At 33.8% G+C, this 21,297-nt stretch overlaps 1 protein-coding gene across 7 annotated transcripts in view; it reads right to left on the bottom strand.

The window, feature by feature from the left end:
- Positions 1–21,297, bottom strand: part of LOC128998054 (glycine receptor subunit alpha-2-like) — a 32,181-nt gene that overhangs the window by 3,110 nt on the left and 7,774 nt on the right. For 4 of the 7 annotated variants that reach the window (XM_054424015.1, XM_054424021.1, XM_054424022.1 and 1 more), the window contains exons 2-10: positions 16,969–17,114; positions 11,434–11,515; positions 9,029–9,179; positions 7,485–7,567; positions 6,777–6,920; positions 6,100–6,182; positions 4,795–4,929; positions 4,226–4,326; positions 3,528–3,688 (exon numbers count right to left, since the gene is read on the bottom strand). In XM_054424015.1, the coding sequence (XP_054279990.1) occupies positions 3,528–3,688; positions 4,226–4,326; positions 4,795–4,929; positions 6,100–6,182; positions 6,777–6,920; positions 7,485–7,567; positions 9,029–9,179; positions 11,434–11,498 (923 nt within the window). In that variant the 5' untranslated portion in view covers positions 11,499–11,515; positions 16,969–17,114. The remainder of the gene's footprint in view (positions 1–3,527; positions 3,689–4,225; positions 4,327–4,794; positions 4,930–6,099; positions 6,183–6,776; positions 6,921–7,484; positions 7,568–9,028; positions 9,180–11,433; positions 11,516–16,968; positions 17,115–21,297) is intronic. The other 3 variants (XM_054424020.1, XM_054424019.1, XM_054424018.1) reach the window with 2 other exon arrangements.

Genomic DNA, 21,297 nt, shown 5'->3' with positions numbered 1-21,297 from the left:
TAAACAAGCAAACTACAACAGTTAACTTATTCTCCATAAGAATAACATGGGAATTTTAAATTTACAATTTTTTGGAATTTTCTCTGTAACCGTTAGGCGCATAATAACGCTTCAATAATATACTAAATTATTTGTTTTTTTAAGCTCTACAAAATGGTTTGGAAATAAATTGCAAAATTTTAAGTTTTTTGGGTCAAAAATGGGAAAAACCTATTTTTACCCCATAAAACCCCCCGTAAACACCCGTTCCCATGGTCCGATCGTGCTGGATCGCGAACTCGTTCGAATAAACGTAGGTTTACACGTTTGTACCAAATTTCATCAAAATCGGATCATTTTTGCTCGAGTTATCGTGCTGACGGACACATATATATATATATATATATAAATATATAAATATATAAATATATAAATATATATATATATATATATATATGAATTTGAACGGATGGTGTTTTTGGCCTCTAGGGACCTCAAAACGAAAAAAAAAATTGGTCCCGCGTCCAGGTCTTACCATGAGTACTACGGTAATAGCTTATTCCCTATATGGGAAATTCGCTAAAAATGATTTAGTGTTAGAACTCGTGTATATAAAAAACTAAAAATTAAATAAAAAGAACTTTTCCAATATTATATATAAACAAACTGGTTTAATTCTGAAACATTAACAAATAATTAAACATTTCTCTTTTACTAAATTGTTGTGTTCCCTTAAAATTCTTACAACAACTCTTCTCGTTCATTTTATAAATTAAAACATGAAACATCTGTTAATAAAAAACAAAGACTAACAAATAATTAAATTTGATGTTGATTAATCTTGAATTTGTACTATATAAAAAATTACTCAATTTCCAACACTTTAGTATACTAAATTATTATTTGTGTTTTAAGCTAAAATAGTTTGGAACGAAATTTTAGAGAAATCAATATTCAAACATGTAACAGCAATAACGACTTCTGCTGGTAGACTGACCCGCAAAACATATATGTACTGCGTCCCTGCGTTGAAACTATTGAAGGTGACAAAATATATTCCGTGCAATTAAAAACGGCCCCGGAAAGATGTGATCAGGAGGTGAAGTACACTCATCTCCATTCTTACTTGGCTTAAAATACCCACTTTGTATGTTCACCATTTCAGATTAAAGTATTAAAGTAAAGTATTAGTTACATTATACTTCAGTAACAGTTTAATTGCAGTTAAAAAACTACATGAAAACACATTTCTGGTCTGTTTAAGGGGTTCAACGCAGATCAAATATAAAACCCAAAAGGAAGTAAACATTAAACTTTGGAGACAAAGTAGTAGTAGTCAATTATTAAAATTGAATGTTGATGTAACTCAGTTACGGTTTAAGGGGGGAAATCGTAAATCAGTTTTTCTATAAAATAAACTCAAATATAACTAATCAATTGTTAGGTGTACTGAGTTTACACGCCAAAAGACCACAGGGAAAACTAAGATACGATTCCCCCGCCGCAGCAAACCTGCAGACTAAGCGAGTTTCCATAATTTACCTGGTTAAATTTTCACTAAAATATTTCCTTATGCACATGTCGGATTTATTTCCTATTTAAATAGCATTAGTTTTATGAGTATTTAGGTTCACTACTTTTGTTGAAATGTTAATAGCTTAGTATGAATTGGACAAACTTGTATAATTTTACCAAAATAAATCCCTAAACAAGCAAAATACTGTAAAATGGTTTATTTATTCTCCATAAGAAAAACGTAGGAATATTAAATTTACAAATTTGAAATGTTATCCAAAGACATGAGGCATAAAATAACGCTTCATTATACTAAATTATTTTAATTTTAAGCTCTACAAACTAGATTATAAATAAATTGTACAACTTTTTTTGGTGGGTTGAAATAGGAAAACCCAATTTTTACCACGTAAAAATGCCCCGTGCCCCACGTAACCACGTCCCCATACATCATGCTGGTTCGGAAGTTTACTCGTTTGTACCGAGTTTCATCAAAATCGGACGATTTTTACTCAAGGTATCGTGCTAACGGACACATATACAGGGTGTCACACGATATACGTAGCGGGCTCTGCAGAACCAATCATAACCAAAATACCCCCGCCGCAGCAAACCTGCCGACTAAGCGAATTTCCATTTGTCTTAATTGATTTTCAATTAAATATATTTTAATAACATTAGGTTTAACGAGTACCTAGGTTTGCTGCTACAAGGAAACTAATAAAGTGTGTTTTTTTGTAAAATATTGATAGCTTAGTACAAAATAAATAAATTTGATCAAAATACAAAATATATCCATAAACAAGCAAACTATATTTGACAATATTCTCCATAAGAATAACATGGGAATTTTAAATTTAAATTTTTTTAATTTTCTCCGTTACTATTAATCGAACAAAAATACTTTCATATGAAAGTATTTTTGTTCGATTAATAGTAACAAAAATACCCAGTACACACACAGTACAGTACAATACAGTACAATACAGTTTAGTAGTAGTAGGCCCTAAATTCATTGTTTTTTAAGCTCTTTAAAAAGGTCTAAAGAGAAATTGGGAAATTTTGTGTTTTGAGGGTCAAAAGTGAGACAAACCAATTTTTACCCCATAAAATCCCCCGTAAAGCCCCGTTTCTACTGTCCGATCATGCTGGTTCGCGAACTCATTCAAGTTTATCCCGCTTTACACCTTTAAACCAAATTTCATAAAAATCGGACAAAAATTACTCAAGTTATCGCGTTCACGGACGTATATATAAGTCTATATATATATATAAATTTGAACGAATGGTGTTTTTGGCCTCTGGGGACATCAAAATGAAAAAGTAAATCGGTCCCGGGTCTAGGTCTTACCGTGCCACCTACGGTAATAGCTACTTCCCTATAGGGAAATTCGCTAAAATGAGTCGAAAATGCTATTTATTATTATTTTTTACTTCCGCTTGTTTCAGTCATAATCCTCCATTTTGCAGTTTTACAAAAATATTATAATAACTCAAAGCCTCTTCGTTATATTTCATGAAACTTGGTAATCTTCAACGTAATTGTTCCTAAAAGTCTAAATTTGTGTATACAATTTTATAACCTTCAAAATGGTGGCCTTTTGAATATACCAAAGTTAAATTTCATGAAAACATGATTTTAAACCAAAATTAAGCATGTCATTATCATTATCATCATTATGCATGTATATTATGTATGTTATTTATTGTTATGTTAAAGCACGACTTAATTCAAATCCAATTCTACGGTTGATAAATGATCTAGTTATGGATATTCTAATGTAAAATTAAAAATAGCGCCCATTTCATTTTCAATTTTGTAAATGGTTAAAATCCTAAAGGATACTAAATAATTAAATAAAATAGGCATAGTTTATCAACTAAAGCGTCTTTAGGATCTTAAACATTGTAAACATAAAAACAAAATGACTGCCATGATTAAATTTACGAATCTCTTAAATAAAGTTCATAGCCTATAGTTTAAATCAAATTTGTACGTGTGATACATAGCTACTTGTTGGTGAAGTACCTACACGGTACAGGCTGACATAAAAGCATCGACTGCCTTTAGATAGGAGACAGGAGGAAGCGACGCCTGAGACTTGGCGTGTTGAGTAGAAAGAGTCAGCAGGGATGTCACCCCTAGGGTCACTCTCGCTGGGGCAGCCTCGGGTTTGATCCAGAAAGACACCCACTGGAATAGTCAATGGATTATTAAAGCAGGGGCTTACACATAAGTGCACACCTTGTTGCAAGGCCTAATACTGTAGGTGCATAGTGAAGAGGTAGAGGTAGAGATAACGCTGAAGTTAGAGGTAAATATTGATATAGAGGTGAATTTGGACGTAGAGATGTGGAGGTGAAGGTGGAAGTAGAGGAAGAGGTAGAGGTGGAGATAAATCTGAAGTTAATAAGAGGTAAATATTGAGGTAGAGGTAAATGTGCACGTAGAAATGTGGAGGTGAATGTGGAAGTAGAGATATAGGTAGAGGTAGAGGTAGAGATAAATCTGAAGTTAGAGGTAAATATTGAGGTAGAGGTAAATGTGCACGTAGAAATGTGGAGGTGAATGTGGAAGTAGAGATATAGGTAGAGGTTAGAGGGAGAGTGGGAGGTGGCTTTTATTACCTCCGTGTGTTCCTCTACTCCCTCCTCGTGCCAGTGATACAGGATAAAACCAACAGATAATATTCCATATACTGGCCATGGTCAATAGAATAGGATAACTTACCGACATGATAACTATGAGACAGGTTGGTATGTATGTATGGAAGAGGTAGTAACCCAGCCGTCGTTTGAGCACAAACACCACCTCCAGGCATGTAAAGTTACCTGCAAAAATACTTAAAGATTAAAACTCCGTAGACATATTTCAGACCAAAATGAGATATTAAATGAGATATTAAATTTAAATTATCGTAACTGTTGCTGGAGAAAAAAAAACTAAAAAACTGTATTTTAAATTAATTACTCTGCGACTTTCTGTTCTCCTGTGGCAAACCGTTAGTAAAATAACGACATAGAAAAAACCGTTTCCCTTTCTCTTTGGACCTTGAAGCTACCACTCAACCATAACTCAAATACTTAAATTTTAACATGCCCCGAGGATGGAGTGCTGCAACGCATCCGACACGTCACGACGGATCGAATTTTTGCAAGTTAAAAAACGACATGATCTCCAGAAGACCGGACTCCACGGTTTCCAATATGTAAACAGGGTTTAAAATATTAGTATTCTTAAACGAAGGTTCGTGAATCCCAATAACATTAAAACTAAACCTAAACATTTAAGTGACTTACCAGTGGAGTATACTTGGGTGCAGTCGGCTGTGTAGTTCTTGACCAACTGGAGTTGAGGGAGTTCAATATTCTCATCAACCACAAGCGGGACATCAGGGTCCCACTGGAATATCATATCGTCCGTTGTGTGAGAAACTGAAACAGTTCAGTGACACTAGATGCATTCTTTACATTTACAGTACAAGGGAACGGTCGAATCAGTGGTGTTTTTACTGATACAGGGCGAGTCAGACCACACGTGCACATACAACGGGGTATACAATCGCTTGTGTAAATCACTGACTCACTGATCAGGTATACAAATGTTTACCACTTCTAGAATAGCTAGGGATCTGAATTTTTTTGTGGAGGTCCGTTTCGGTCCCAAACAACCCATAAAAAAAATTACATCCTCCCAAATTATCATAAATTCCCTTTCTTTAGAAAAACACATTTTTTTACGGCTGTAGCTCGAAAACTGTATTAACAAAGATTTGAAAGAATATTCACAGTCATTAATTAAATTCTCTATAAGACACTCTTCGTTTTTCGAAAATCGCACTCCTTACTTTAAAAAAACGTCCTACTTCTAAAATTTGTAACTTTCTTGGAGTTTCGACATGTTTTTAATTTTTAAAATTACTTTTCGGGTGTTTATTTGCACTTTCAGTGATCCAAACATTGAAAGAAAAGTGCCTAAAGTGACATTTTAAAATTGTAACCCACAAAAAAATTGAAATGGTGGGTTTTCAATAAAAAGGGTAGTTTTTTAACGCTTGTTGGGCTAAACCGTTGTGCACTCTGCATAACGAACACCTTTTGCTATATAGCATCAATAATTGATAGCCCGATAATTATACACCTGGATCCAGGATTGAAATGCTTTATCAGTGAACAGGAATATATCAGGCTAATGTGGTACGGAGCAATAAATTAAGAGACTCAATGTTTGTTTTAGAACTAAGAAGCCAAATTCTAATTTACTAGAATTCGGGATTGAGATATGTTTATATTAAATGCAATGCAATATTGGTAGAAAGGCCAAGAAGAGGAGATTTTTGTTATATTTTTAAAATTTCTTAAATCAAAATCTTCCGATTAAATTGGGTAATATCCGGGGGTATATTCCGGTGATATGGTAAACCTAGACAATCTAACAAACTTATAACTATTTAATTTTGACTGTTTCATTTAAACTAGTTAACAGTTTAATTATATAATTTTTGCCCATGCAGCCAATGGAGTCCGATTCACTAAATGTAATAGCTACTATAGCTACTAAAGTAGGTAAAGATAACTACTATAGGTTGTATTGTAATAACTTACGACTCTCCATTTGTAATTTACATTCTTGTGTATCGTGGGGATAGATCATGAAGTTCATAGCACAGGATAGAGTCAGCGTCAATCTGTGAATGGTAAAAAAGTTTATGTCAAAAATTGAAACTATTTTTTTATTTAAAATTGTGTTCCGAATTTGTTAATCGTAAATAATATACGAATATCTCATTTATAATAAATAAAAATACTACTTTGCAGCTCATTTTGAATTTAAATGGACAATCAATACGAAGCCCAATTATTTTATATGATTATAGCCCAATTCAATTTAAATGCACCTACAATGTAGGCATATATAGGTATAATCGTAGAAAACTGAGGAAGTCAACTAGATAAATTGGAATTTTTAAAGCAAATTATAATTAATTGTAGAATAAGCAGGCGAAGTATCGTTTTAAATTGAGTTAAAGTTAAAGGGTTAAACCTTCTCAGGAAGAGGTTAGTTTTTACCTTAGGGAATTGAGGAATTAAACCGATTTAAAAGTGGGTTTTGTAATATACAGTATGTTAATTGTTAACAAAGTAAAGTGCATGATAAAAATACAGCTCATCACACTGACCAACGGTATCTTTTCGACCGTCCCTTGCTTTCGAAGCTGTTGTAAAGATACACTTTAGGTCCAAGTGATGAAATATTTTATTACAGAAAGTATTTCCCTTACTTGACCATGTAGAGGATGGTCTTATCCTTGTACAGCCACATGTAGTGATTCGGGATCGTCATAGTTTGGAAGGTAACCGCTTTGGCATTCTTGAAAAAGGAATCTGGTCGCCACATATTTTTGAGCCATTCCACCTCCAATAATCTGGAAACATCAAGTTTTTATTCAATCTGAAAAAACATAAACATCCTGTCGATTAATCGTTAACTAATACAGTGTTTAGGCTGGTTTAGGTTAGTTCCGCCCGTTTTAGGCCTATTGCATAGGGCGTGTTGTCTTTTAACTATTATTTTTGGGTGGTTAAAAGATTTTCCACAATTTTAACCAAAGAAATTAGCTTTTTAATATTTATTTTCTTATGGTATCATAACCAAATGGAAACCACTAATCGTAATATCCTAATGTAAATATAATTTCGTTGCATTCAAAACATTTAGTCGGTATTAGTGCACCCAGAGGTCACTAACATAATATACCAACGATATACATCCCTACACATAAAAAGAGACTTCAGTATTTAAAGAGGGTGAAAAGTCAATTAATTATATAACTAAATTTGTTTGGGTTACAACAAATAAATGTTGGAAACCCAAGACCACAAACTAAATAGAAGTAATTAAATGAATAATAAATACGTCTAATTAAAACGGCTCACCAAGCAAAAGGAACTTGTTTGTAGTGATCTATGTGGTTGAAAGAATTCCCTACCTATATTCTGAGGTCATGTTTTCAGGCAACGTTAGTCTGTTGTCCTTCCACGTCTGAGCAAAGAAAATGTCTGCAGCGTATGTCTGAAAATCGGGCACAGTTTTAACATAACTAATCTTCATAAGCTAATGTTTAGTAACGTAAAGAAGGTTCTGTATTCAGCTGGTGTCTCTAGGGCAGAGCTTGTGGATGAACATTTACCACAATCTATCATCTTCAGTACATTAATCAACCGATTTTAGTGTAATCTTTTGTCTTTTTCTCTACGTTGTCGGACGATATTTTGTCATGGCGCCTAACTATTAGGTTTATTTATGTAATTGATCAGCACCTTATTGTTTTATTTATTATTTTAATTAATTATTATGGTACTAAAATTGTGGTGAACAAAAATCCCCGTAGTATTGTCAAGTGATCCTTTTTTTCGTTAGACAACCACGGTTTTTTGTATAGTTGTTCGGATTTCTTAAGTAGGCCAGAATATGTTGTTATTGTTACCTTTAAACGTATTGGTTCTGTTGTGAAAAATCAACAAAACTAATTGGCTCGTGTTATTGAAACATAAAAAGGCCTTATATTCCTTATTTCTAACTTAAAATGTATCAGTACAATTCATACTGAACAGTTTGTACTGTACCGGCTCACCCCCTTTCCCCAGCTCTGTACGTCGACAATCAGGCCTTTGAGCCAATTAATTTGAGTTAATGTAGAGGGGGTTAGGTAAACAGGTCCACGTTTGATGTGGACGTGCAAATGCAAGGTAAAATAGGTCACCGATCTTAAAAAATAAAAATAAAATTAGTAAATAAACGGCATCAGCAATCTGACACACCCTTTCTCCCATTAGCTTGTCAACATTATTTATCATTGGGTATATACCACTATTACTATACACTATAATTAAAAATGTCACATAGCGGAACTATAATGTTTTATGTTGAAAATCACAAAATTTGCAATAACTTTTGGACAGTAATTTACAGCAATGGGATTTGTAGCGTTTGATTTTGGGTTAAAAGGACAACAATTACTAATACTAATACATATATATATATACATATATGTATGTAGGGTAATTACATACTAGGCCTAATATTAGTTAAATAGTTTGGGACGTTTTTGTGAAGATTAGATTTTTATGTTGTTTTATGGCGAAATTACCACTAAAAATCAAAATACAAAAAACTTGTAAAAATGCCTGGAGGTACCAAAGTTTAGTACCCACATACTAAACTCCATCAAATCAGAGAACATGTGTGTTATGCGGCTCTGTACACACCCACACACACAGACATTACTACGGAAACCACTTTTTGGGTTCGGGGTACCTAAAACCGAAATATTTACCCATAATCCAAACTAAAAAGCTTTGACGAAAACAACACTTTCTCCCTATACTATGTATAGGGGGAGAAAGAAAAGATTCTATTCTATTCTATTCTTTCATTGAAGAATGAAATTGAATAATGATTAAAAAGAGTTGGGAACATTCAGTGATTGCTATGAGGCTTGTAAAGTCTTTTTTTATATTCTATTGTACAAACCATGGAGTTTTCGTCAATGGAGTCCAAGCCCATGACTGTAACGTGAAAGTAAACTACGGTTGGGTTGCCGTCCTTCTTTGGTGGTCTCATTTTGTCGTATAGTTTAGGGTCTTCTGGTAAAATGTCGTTGAACATCAGACCAACAGTTGACCTGAAAGTATGTCAAATATTAGTTTACTACTTGTGTATTACTATTACCGAAGATTCAGTAAACATCAGACCAACAGTTGACCTGAAAGTATGTCACATATTAGTTTACTACTTGTTCATTACTATTGCCGAAGAAACATACGACCAACAGTTAACTTTAGACCTAAAGTAAGTCAATATATAGGTATATTTTAAACTACGTAGAACCACCAGTTACACTTTTGATTACACAACATGTTTATGTTAGAAATCAAAACAGTTCAATTAATGGGTAACCTTAAAGCCTGCGCGCATTGTTATTTTTTCGATCAATATAAATTCGAATAACTTTATTCGTCGAAAATCATTTGCAATCCTTGAGACCTTGGGTTTATGCTACAACTATGAGAAATCTGCTATGTAAACCGTATTATAGTATCAAGCGTTTAGTCAGAGAACCTAAACACTAAAAGATAAGCTTTAAACATATTTTGCCAGGGAACATCTACAAATAAAACAAATTATATCAACGAAGTTAAGATGAGTTATTAATATACGCTATCAAAGCCAATTTATTCTTTAAGTGGATTATTGGATATCTTTCTGATAATAATAAATAATAATTACTGGCCTTTGGACTGTAAGAAAGAAGCAAGGTGCTTAAGATATATATAAGTGCGTTTTATCCATCCCGCTTTAAGGCCTCATTACGGACTATTGTTTCGTCATTTCTACTACTGTCTCCCCCTTCCTCAATTCAAGGAATACTCTTTAAGAAAAAGGTTCGCCAATATAAACCCCATAAAACTCTATGAATATTGTTTGGATATGTAGTAAAATGTATCTTGAGATAAAGTTTATTTGCGTTAAGATTCTCGATTCATTTAACTGTTCAAGTGAAGAACGTATACACATACAAATATGAGCTTTATTTACAACAGAAACCCAGGGAGAGAATTTCTGTGCACAGATTTGTAATGATGAATCAGCATAGCTTTAGGAAATCAGGCCTAAATATTAATAGTAAAATCAGAAAATAATGGTTTTATTTTACTGTGGATAACTTATGATTTCATAATATAATGAGATTTTTTTCCATGCCAAAAGATAATAGATATTGTTACAATTTTAAATTTTTCTTATAGAGTGATGAAAGACCAAAATATTAGTTTTTTGTAATTAAACTAACAATTTACAACACTTTCGATCTATTTTCATACATTCACTTTTTATTCAACCATAAAATAAAAATATTGCAGATCATATTTACAAATACCGGTTGGAGCTTATTTCACCATTGAATTCAAAGTATAAGTACTAGTACTGGTGGATTTTGAGTATAAAAACTGTATATTTACAAGCTCTAACCAATTTACATCAACAACTAGGGGATTAGGAGGTTCGCTACATCATTACAACATGTCAACTAGGGTATTAGGAGGTTCGCTACATCATTACAACATGTCAACTAGGGTATTAGGAGGTTCGCTACATCATTACAACATGTCAACTAGGGTATTAGGAGGTTCGCTACATCATCACAACATGTCAACTAGGGTATTAGGAGGTTCGCTACATCATTACAACATGTCAACTAGGGTATTAGAAGGTTCGCTACATCATCACAACATGTTAACTAGGGTATTAGGAGGTTCGCTACATCATTACAACATGTCAACTGGGGTATTAGGAGGTTCGCTACATCATTACAACATGTCAACTAGGGTATTAGGAGGTTCGCTACATCATCACAACATGTCAACTAGGGTATTAGGAGGTTCGCTACATCATTACAACATGTCAACTGGGGTATTAGGAGGTTCGCTACATCATCACAACATGTCAACTAGGGTATTAGGAGGTTCGCTACATCATTACAACATGTCAACTAGGGTATTAGGAGGTTCGCTACATCATCACAACATGTCAACTAGGGTATTAGGAGGTTCGCTACATCATTACAACATGTCAACTAGGGTATTAGGAGGTTCGCTACATCATCATAACATGTTAACTAGGGTTTTGAGGAGGTTTGCTACATAATCACGTTCACCTAGGGTATAATGAGGTTTACTACATCATCATAACATTTTAACTACGGTATTAGGAGGTTCGCTACATCATTACAACATGTCAACTAGGGGATAGGGTTTCAAAAACTGTTTAACGCCACTAGACGATGTTGACAATCCATTCCTTCTCAGAAGACATTTTCTCCTCAAACATATTCTACAATAAGACAAACGTTTGGCAATCCTGTCATGGTATAAACTCACTTTATGCAGACGATCCAGAAGAGGACGAGAAAGGCGGCCGGGGCGGGAAAAGGTTTCAGCACCATCGTGGGGAATATCCCTCCTGAGAAAACAATAGAGGACAAAGTAGTCTTGATAATAAAACACATAAATCGGGAACATTTTATCTATTTTGATCTATTGATCAGTTAGAGTGGCGAGAGGGACGCGCATGCGCACATTTACCTTTCCTCCACCACCGTAGTTTTTGTTATTTTGTGCAGTCTTCTTAGTAATTAATTAATTGCCTAATTGGATAGTGTAGTACTACTAATGTCCAGTGATTGGTGTTGTTTGGAGCCTCCCTTGTCCCTCTCACACGACATCCCAATTGATCTGATGTAGGCTATAGCCTATAATCAGTTGTGTGAATGTCAACATAGTTATTGCCCGAATGTTTTCCTTTCTCATTCTGATCCGTTATATCATTTTCGTGGTAAAAATATGCCATATTAAGTGTATAAAAATGTTATACCTGTAATTGATATAAGTTTTATTTCAGTTTTACTTTAAGAGGTTGCACCATCTCCAACTACTGTATGCAGGAGTTGCTTTCTATAGCATTTCATTGTCATATTCACTGGTAAATGATAAATGATAAAAGAACCTAATAAACTATCACAAGTAGATGAGTGGAATAGTTAAACTGGATAGCAAGATAGAAAACTAGTATATTTCACCAGTAAGGGAGTTTACATTTCTGTAGTCCCCGTGGTAATAAATCTGACCAGTAGCACTACTGTTTTATTCATTTGATAATTATTTTTAAATATAATGTTAAAGGCTTTTAAAATTTGTAAAAAAAGAACAAAATGTTTTCTCGCATAAAAACCCTCAATTGAACCAATGTTATTTACATGGGCGTGGGTTTAAATGTCAATTTTTAATAAGGAACTAGTTTGAATTTATTAAACGTTTGTTTATGAGTCTACAGGTCAGCTGGGATTGGGATGAGAAATGTTAAAACAGAATTATTAGTGTCAAACAAATATTGGCTTTATAAGTTTGCCAATTAAACTATTTGGGAACAAATTTATGCTAATTTAAAACGCGGTCAATTGCGGGATTGAAAACTGAAGAGAAATTTACAGCTAGTAAGTAGATGCGAGAGACAACCTTGGTACAAACAAACAATACACTCATCACAGCCATTACAATCCCTCCCAACACATTGTACAAACAAACAATACACTCATCACAGCCATTACAATACCTCCCAACACATTGTACAAACAAACAATACACTCATCACAACCATTACAATACCTCCCAACACATTGTACAAACAAACAATACACTCATCACAGCCATTACAATACCTCCCAACACATTGTACAAACAAACAATACACTCATCACAGCCATTACAATACCTCCCAACACATTGTACAAACAAACAATACACTCATCACAGCCATTACAATACCTCCCAACACATTGTACAAACAAACAATACACTCATCACAGCCATTACAATACCTCCCAACACATTGTACAAACAAACAATACACTCATCACAACCATTACAATACCTCCCTTTGATTGGCCATGGCTTAGTTTGGGTAAAATGTGCAAGATTTTTAACAGCTATGCCCAATTTGGTTAGATCCGGCTCTGTTCACCCATATAGGTAACATGACATGACGTTTCAATGGGCGATAACATCACTGTCACTGTTCTAGGGCTTTGGTCCTCTTCAGTCCCCACATTCGGTAATCAGCCTGACTTCGTTGAGAGCGAGTACATTTCATAGATTCAAAAGTTTTGCGAAGTTTCGGAATCTAGAATCTGAGAAGAACCAAGAAAAACTTTCCTGCAGAAGTATAATACTCCCGCCGCAGCAAACCTGCCGACTAAGCGAATTTACATTTGTCTGAATTGATTTTCAGTTAAATATATTTTAATAACATTAGGTTTAACGAGTACCTAGGTTTGCTGCTACAAGGAAACTAATAAAGTGTGTTTTTGAGTAAAATATTTATAGCTTAGTACAAAATTAATAAATTTGCCAAGTTTGATAAAAATATATCCATAAACAAGCAAACTACAACATTTGACAATATTCTCCATAAGAATAACATGGGAATTTTAAATTTACAATTTTTTTTTATTTTCTCCGTTACTAATAATCGAACAAAAATACTTTTATATACTAAATTATTTGTTTTTTTGAGCTCTTTAAAAAGGTCTAAGGAGAAATCAGGAAATTTTGTGTTTTGAGGGTCAAAAGTGAGAAAAACCAATTTTTACCCCATAAAACCCCCCGTAAAGCCCCGTTCCCATGGTCCGATCGTGCTGGTTCGCGAACTCATTCAAGTTTATCCCGCTTTACACCTTTAACACGTTCGCTGCTGGCGTTGTATTTTTACAACGTGCCTACCCGGCGCCAGGAGCTAGCGTTGTACATATACAACGCTGTGTCATTGCTGTTTAACGTTTCCATGGATCAGCCAGCTCGTCACGAGCGTCCTATATTTCTTTGCAGCTCGTGGGGACGTACTTTTCTGACAATAAAAAATATAGTTTCCCAAAATCCCCACCAGGGTCGTTTAGAACAGGGCTTTGTCCCCACCTCTTTTCTGCTAGATAGCGACACTACTTTACCGACTGCAACCTGGGTAATGCTACTATCTATCAGAATCGCTTGGTACTATGTCCAAAGCCAGTTTTATTGCAGAACATTGCCATCCAGTATAACTACTGTTGTTTTTACTGTAATTCAGTGTAAGTCAGCAATGTTTATGCAGCGACAAGCGTTAGTTCAGCTCCTGGCGCCGTCCCGGCATCTAGCGGTCAGCAGCGAACGTGTTAAACCAAATTTCATCAAAATCGGACAAAAATTACTCAAGTTATCGCGTTCACGGACGTATATATATATATATATAAGTCTATATATATATATATATATATAAAAGTCTATATATATATGTCTATATATATATATATATATGTCTCTATATATATATATATATATACATATATAAAAATTTGAACGAATGGTGTTTTTGGCCTCTGGGGACATCAAAATGAAAAAGTAAATCGGTCCCGGGTCTAGGTCTTACCGTGCCACCTACGGTAATAGCTACTTCCCTATAGGGAAATTCGCTAAAACAGGGTAAATTAGTCAAACGATTTTAAAAGATGGCCTTTGCAGCTAAAGGTAAGCTTTGAACAAAAATTTAAATATTGTACCAGAATAAATAGGAAATATAGAGACAGACAATTACAGCAAGAGCCTCAATTCCTTCCATATAGTATAAGTGTATCTCATTTAGATAAGTGGAAGTTGATAGTTAAGAGAAGGTGAGATATTGCTGGGAAACTTTGAAACCCCACTTCAACAAACTTCTATTTCGTTACCATTATTACTTCGTGTGACCTAAAAATTAGACATATTCACACAGCTTTCTTATTATTTCTTTTATGTGGTATACTGAACATGTAATAAAATTCAGAATTATGTACAATACTCCGATAGTCAAGGCAATCACAAAAATCGTTTATACTCCAAGTCCTGAAATATATATAACACCCTACATTATGTGCTGTATGAATATGGGCACATTTTGGGATTGAGAGCTTGATTATGTAAAAAAGTTAAAATCTGTCATAGAAAACCACAATGCCATAAATAAGCTCGGATGATGACCTTAAGTAGTATAACCTTATCTCTAGAATTAAAGTGTCAAAAAGGCTGGATGTAAAGGAAGACAAAAAAGTGACTGCTACAAGTAGAACTGGAGCTTAAAGTCCTTCTGAATATATTCCAAGTATCTCATTTAGATAATTGTAAGTTGAAAAGCAAGAGGAGGTAAAGTATTGCAGAGAAAATTAGTGTGAAGATCCTCAGTGCCAAAGATGCTCCCAGCTGCAATATATTGGATCATAGGGATGAAAAGTTAAGAATAAAACACCCACATTAGGCATAACCCCTTAATTTTGCCACATTTTAGAGGTTTTATTCTTTAATCTATAATATATTTAATGAATATTCCTGGAATATAGATGTTCAATATACCAACCAAATTGGTTCACTGAAGTTAAGCTTTTTGTTAGTTACATCTCAGATCATATATATTTCCTAAAAACACTTCAAGTTTTCAAAAATGTCAACACATATTGTTTTTTTTTTTTTGATAGGGAGTCCTACTCAGTATTTCTAAGTATTAACATAAATCATCCTTATGGGTAATCTGAGAACAGTTTTAACGTTAGTTCCATCCGCTTCATGTATGGGGAAGTTTTCTTGTTTTCATGTTGTTTCACATATTTTAGAATTATTTTTCCACAATAAACCTATACAACTATAAACAGTAGCTTGTCCTCTAGTCTTATGACAAAACAAATAAAAAAAATCTACCATAGAATAAAGGAAAAAATGTTAGTCAACATAGGAGTTCAACATCACCAATATGGAACATACAGTGTGTAAATTAAGTATGGAAACAAATCTGTATTTTTAAATCCGAAATAGATAGATATATTTTGTTTATGGCATTGATTGTTAACAAAGATTCCGCAATCGTTTGTATCAAAAATATTTTTAACCCTCCTAATAGGGTTGGGGGCAGGAGGTAACTTATTTTTGTCTAATAGCAACCCCTATTATTGAGTGACCCCTCATTTTGAAGGGTTTGTCTAGAGAAATACAATGACGCAAACCCGAGGTAAATATCTCGCCCCTAGCCAAAATCGCAGGCATTCTAAAATGTGTTTTTTGCAAAAAAGCCAGACTGTATTTTTTTGACCGAAATGGATAGAAATATTTTGTTTGTGGCATTGATTGTTAACAAAGGTTTTCGGGATTTTTACATCAAAAATATTTTTAACCTACAATTGGTGACAAGTTTTTCCAAATAGCACCCCCTCTTGAGTGACCCCTCATTTTGAAGGGTTTTTAAAAATAAATTATGCAAACCCGATGTAGATATCTCACCCCTATCTAAAATGGCAGGTATTCAAAATTTTGAATTGGTGGAATTGGTGTTTTTTTTCCACATAAATCAAATTTTGGAATACCTGCCATTTTGACTAGGACTGAGATATTTACCTCGGGTTTGTGTCATTGTATTTCTCTTGACAAACCCTTCAAAATGAGATGTCACTCAATAGGGGTGTTGCTATGTCCTGTTAGGGGGGGGGGGAAATATTTTTGATGTAAAAGATTGGTGAATCTTTTTCAACGATCAATGTCAAAAACATAATTTTTCTTTCTATTTCGGTTTAATAAATACATATATGTTTCCATACTTAATTTACACAGTGACACTGTATATATAAACAGGCTTCAGATTTTTGCTAGGATGAGAAATCTACTTGTTTTATTCAAAGTAAATTGTATTAATTAGTAATCAGGATTGGTTTGATGTATTTCATGTTGACTTATGTTATGTGCAATACAGGTACAAAATCTTGTCACCTGAAAATTGATTAACTCACTTTTTCCACAAGTTTTATTTTCTAAGGATTTTACTTGGACATTTAACTGTACAAAGTATTACTAAGCTACACTACTTACTGAGGTGGCCTAGCAGTAACGGATGGGGTGGAGAACCTCAGAGTGAGTTGAGGCCGTGCGACCCATCGTATATACTGCACAAGGACTTGTTACTGGAACCGACTGTGACTGTTATGCTGTTTCTCAGTAGGGCAACAAAGAATCACCTATTATATTCAAAGACATTAGCTGTTCATGTGTGTAGCTGTACAAGAAGAAAATAGTCTTGCTTAAAAAAAATATTCGTATACCTATAAACGCTTAGATGTGTTTATTTTATATTATGTTATATTATATATTTCATTGCAAATACCCACTTTATCGTCAGCTAGACGGATAAAAATTGTAAAATGATTTTGTTAGTGAAACATTTATGTAATAATAATAACAATAATAATAATAATAATAATAATAAAATGCCTTTATTTAAAGCGGTCTTCAGCCAAAACTGGTTTTCAAGACAACTCAAGTCACGAACAGTTTACAAGTACACAATAATTACAAACAGTGAAACTAAACTAGCTTTAAATTGGCCTTAAATGAATTACGTGACATGATTTTCATATTTCTTGGGAGGGTGTTGTATGCCTGGGGTCCAAAGTATGAGAACCCCTTTTTACCTATCTCACGCCGCACTCTCGGCATTTCAAGCAAGCCGTCCTGCCTACTATTAATAGTAGTACAGCATTCCCTAACTGATGTTCGAGGCATGAGTTTCCTTTTCAGGGAGGCAAATTAGAAGACGATTGTGTCTTGTGAACAATTAAAACAGTTTGTAGAAAACATTGTTTTTCCAAAGAGAGTACCTTAGCCTGTTTGCGATAGGCAGATATATGATCAAACTTCCTCAGATTGAAGACAAACCTTAGGGCTCGGTTTTGCAACCTCGTAAGAAGAACTCTATTGTCAAGAGTAAGATATTCACCAAACGATGGAAGTGCATAGTGAATAATAGGGAAGACTGTTGATTTGATAAATTCCAGCTTAGCATGTTCAGATAGTATCTCTCTCTAAAACGGTGTAAAATTCTCAACCTATTTGAAACTCTCTGACAAATGTAACTAACATGTGAGCGAAAATTGAGTTGAGAATCAATTCTGATACCTAACACCTTAACAGAATCAGACACCACAAGAATTTGACCGCTCTACCTTTCCAACAAGACTATTTTAGGCTGCAAACCAGAAGACCAGAAATGAAGCACAGTACACTTTTCAGGATTCAATTTTAGACCGTGATCGTCAGACCATTGCTTTACCCTTAGCAACTCAGTGTTGATGAGATTGACTGCTTCATGAAAATCAAAAGGGGCTGGGAAAGAACTAGTTGACAATCATCAGCGTAGGAATGTAAAGTAGAGAATTTCAGAATGCTATCGAGGTCATGGGTATAGCATTCTGAACTTCTGTTGGTTCTGCATTTATTATTCTGTTGGTGGAGTTATACATATTGCATATAAATAACAGTAACATTAGTTCGTATATAATATCAAAACAAGAAGGAAACCATTTTGGAAGATATTTATAAAGATAAACTATGTTCGATATTGACTTTTCGTGAGTTCTTGAAAGAATGGTGCAGTATAAAGAAAATTATGGTTCGTAACACCGAATAAAAGTGTCTTGGCTTCACCTAGGTCGACATAACAAAATAATGTCTTTATTCGTGATATAATTTCAGTAAACAGTGTTTCTAATTGACTCAAGTCAGGAATAAACCAAACAAAAATATCACTATAAAACACAAATGAAATTAAATTACAAATGTTAAAGGCTAGTCATAAGGTTGTTGAAAGTGACAGTGTTCTTAGATGCTGAGCTGGCCCGAAGTATATACTATTATTTATCTAGCTTATTTATTTTTGAATTAAATTATACTGGAAAGTAGTTATACAGATTATCGCGGATCATACGTGCCATTGTTTATTAAATTATAACTAAGAATACAGAACCTTCACTTTTGTCAAATAATTAATTAATAATTTTTTAATTATTCATAATGTTCCAGTTTTAAGTGGCGTTTTCCACCCCTCCGTTCAGGTAGTAATGTTGAGACATGCTATTCCACAGACAGTCTTTAGTGTTAAGGACTAAAACATATCAGATGAAATCTGGGTCAGACAGTTCCCTCGTAACGGAAGCAATTTTGTGGGAATCAATGGCACTGCCTACTTGGAGCTCTGGGTGTTCGTCAGTAAGAAACCAAACACAATCTAAATCGAACCGTTCTTGATATAAGAACATTCAAAACAAGAACACCCAGTCACTAATAAGATCACTAATAACGCGACATATGCTAAGAAACGTTTGGGGATGCGTAGGAAATATGAGAAAGTAGGACATCCACCAAATTAAATATTAATGAGTTTAAAACGTTATAATATATTGCCTGATAAATTTAAGAACACAGGCTCCAGTAATACAGCTTATTCAAATATATTTAGTTAGAAAACTATTTGTTTTACCCATAAACACGATGTGTGTTTTTAAAGAACATGTGGTTGAAAATAATTTATTATATAAGATCGTGACAAACTGGTGTGCTATTTAATACGAAATCGATAAATGGACTAAGAACAAAAATAAAGAAGGCTAAAGGAAGATGTCTGCGTATATAGTTGTAATCAATTCAAGTGAATACAATGAAAACTGGTTTACACACACATACATTACAACTGAATAGAAATTGTACCTTCAATCATTTCTGGGCCTCTAATCATTGTTAACTAAACTACGTTTATAAACACAAATATTCGAAAGTTTTATTTTTTGTTCATTTTTTCTGAACCTGCACTCAGACATATTTTGCAGATTCCTTAAAAATTTAAATGTCGTGAAAACTGATGTTTAAGAGAACCTTAAGTTTTGATCTGTAAGTCCCAATAAACACCTAGTAATTGAAAACGTAAATGACGTAATATTGTTCAAACTCATTTTTAAAGAATATCTACCAACTCAAAATATATATTTATATGAGGAAAAATAATTTAAATTTACTTGAAATTCGGGAAGGTAAAATTCGTTTAGAAAAAGGATAGATCAAGAGTACTTCTGAGGTAAAATATTTATTTATTGTTTCATCTGACCAGCCAAGACTTTCTCGGACTTTACAATATTGTTGGTTATATAGTTATGACCTCTCGTAGCTCTTGCCATAGTTATACGTATAATACCTGACACCATTGTAGCTATGAATCCGAAATACTTTTTTATAAGAATGAATACTCAAGATGGCAACGTAAGACAACTAGAGATATTTACTAAGTATATAAATAAAATAAACCCTAGCCTACATTTTACCATAGAATTGGAAATTAACGACAGGTTAAACTTTCTTGATAATAAAAACAGACTGATAATTAAACTTTCTGTATTAATTCAAACAGAAAACTCATTTGAATTTGAAAATCTACAGAAAACCTACGCTAACCGACACAACCATCCATGAAACTTCACACCATCCTACAAAACAAAAAATGGCAGCATATAACAGTTTTGTTCACCGGTTGCTCACGATCCCATTAAGCCAAGATAATTTCAACAAAGAACTAAACACGACAAAATACATTGTCCAAAGAAATGGGTTTAAAACCGCCATGATCGATAAACTTATCAAAAACAATTAAATAAAAAACCAATAATAACAGATTAGATAGCCCAATTGACAAAATGTTCGTAACGTCAGAGTATGGTACAAGGCTACCGAATATTCTGAAAAAAAAAACGAATTAAAAAATAAAAACATCGGGGTAGCGTTTAGAACTTCCAACAAACTACAACGATTACTAAATCCATCGTCCAGTAATAATCTAGATACAGGGGAAAACTGGAATTTATAGATTATCTTGTGATGATTGCAATAGTTTTTATATAGGACAAACCGGCCGTGCCTTCAAAACCAGATTCAAAGAACACCTTCCAAAAGCAAAAATAATTTAAAATTCAATTATGCAGCCCATCTCATTAATGAAAATCATAACTATACAAATTTCGAAACAAACATGACACCCCTACATTTTTGCACAAAAGGAAGCTTCATGAACGCCATAGAAGAATACGAGATATACAAAGCAACAAAAAGCCATAGTTATGATCTATTAAACGACAAACTAAATTTCCAGTCAAATGCATTGTATGATACTGTAATAGCTAACCAGGAACAGCTGACCGGCAAGGGACAAAGTTCACGACACCAACCTTCACCGCTGCAGTCATGACAAACCTGTCTTTTACCTTTTATAATCTAATTGCCTACTCAAGATCTGTATAAAAGAAGTTGAACATATAAATGGAAGAAACCTACAGCAAATGAATTTGAATGTTTATTTGACCAATTATAAACAAATCACGC

The sequence above is a fragment of the Macrosteles quadrilineatus genome, unplaced genomic scaffold (genome assembly GCF_028750875.1).
Source record: "Macrosteles quadrilineatus isolate MER2022 unplaced genomic scaffold, UCM_ALF_1.0 Scaffold_7__1_contigs__length_78375512, whole genome shotgun sequence".
NCBI classification, from domain to species: Eukaryota; Metazoa; Arthropoda; class Insecta; order Hemiptera; family Cicadellidae; genus Macrosteles; species Macrosteles quadrilineatus.
The sequence above is the reverse complement of the archived record's forward strand: the minus strand, read 5'-3'. Positions and strand labels throughout refer to the sequence as shown.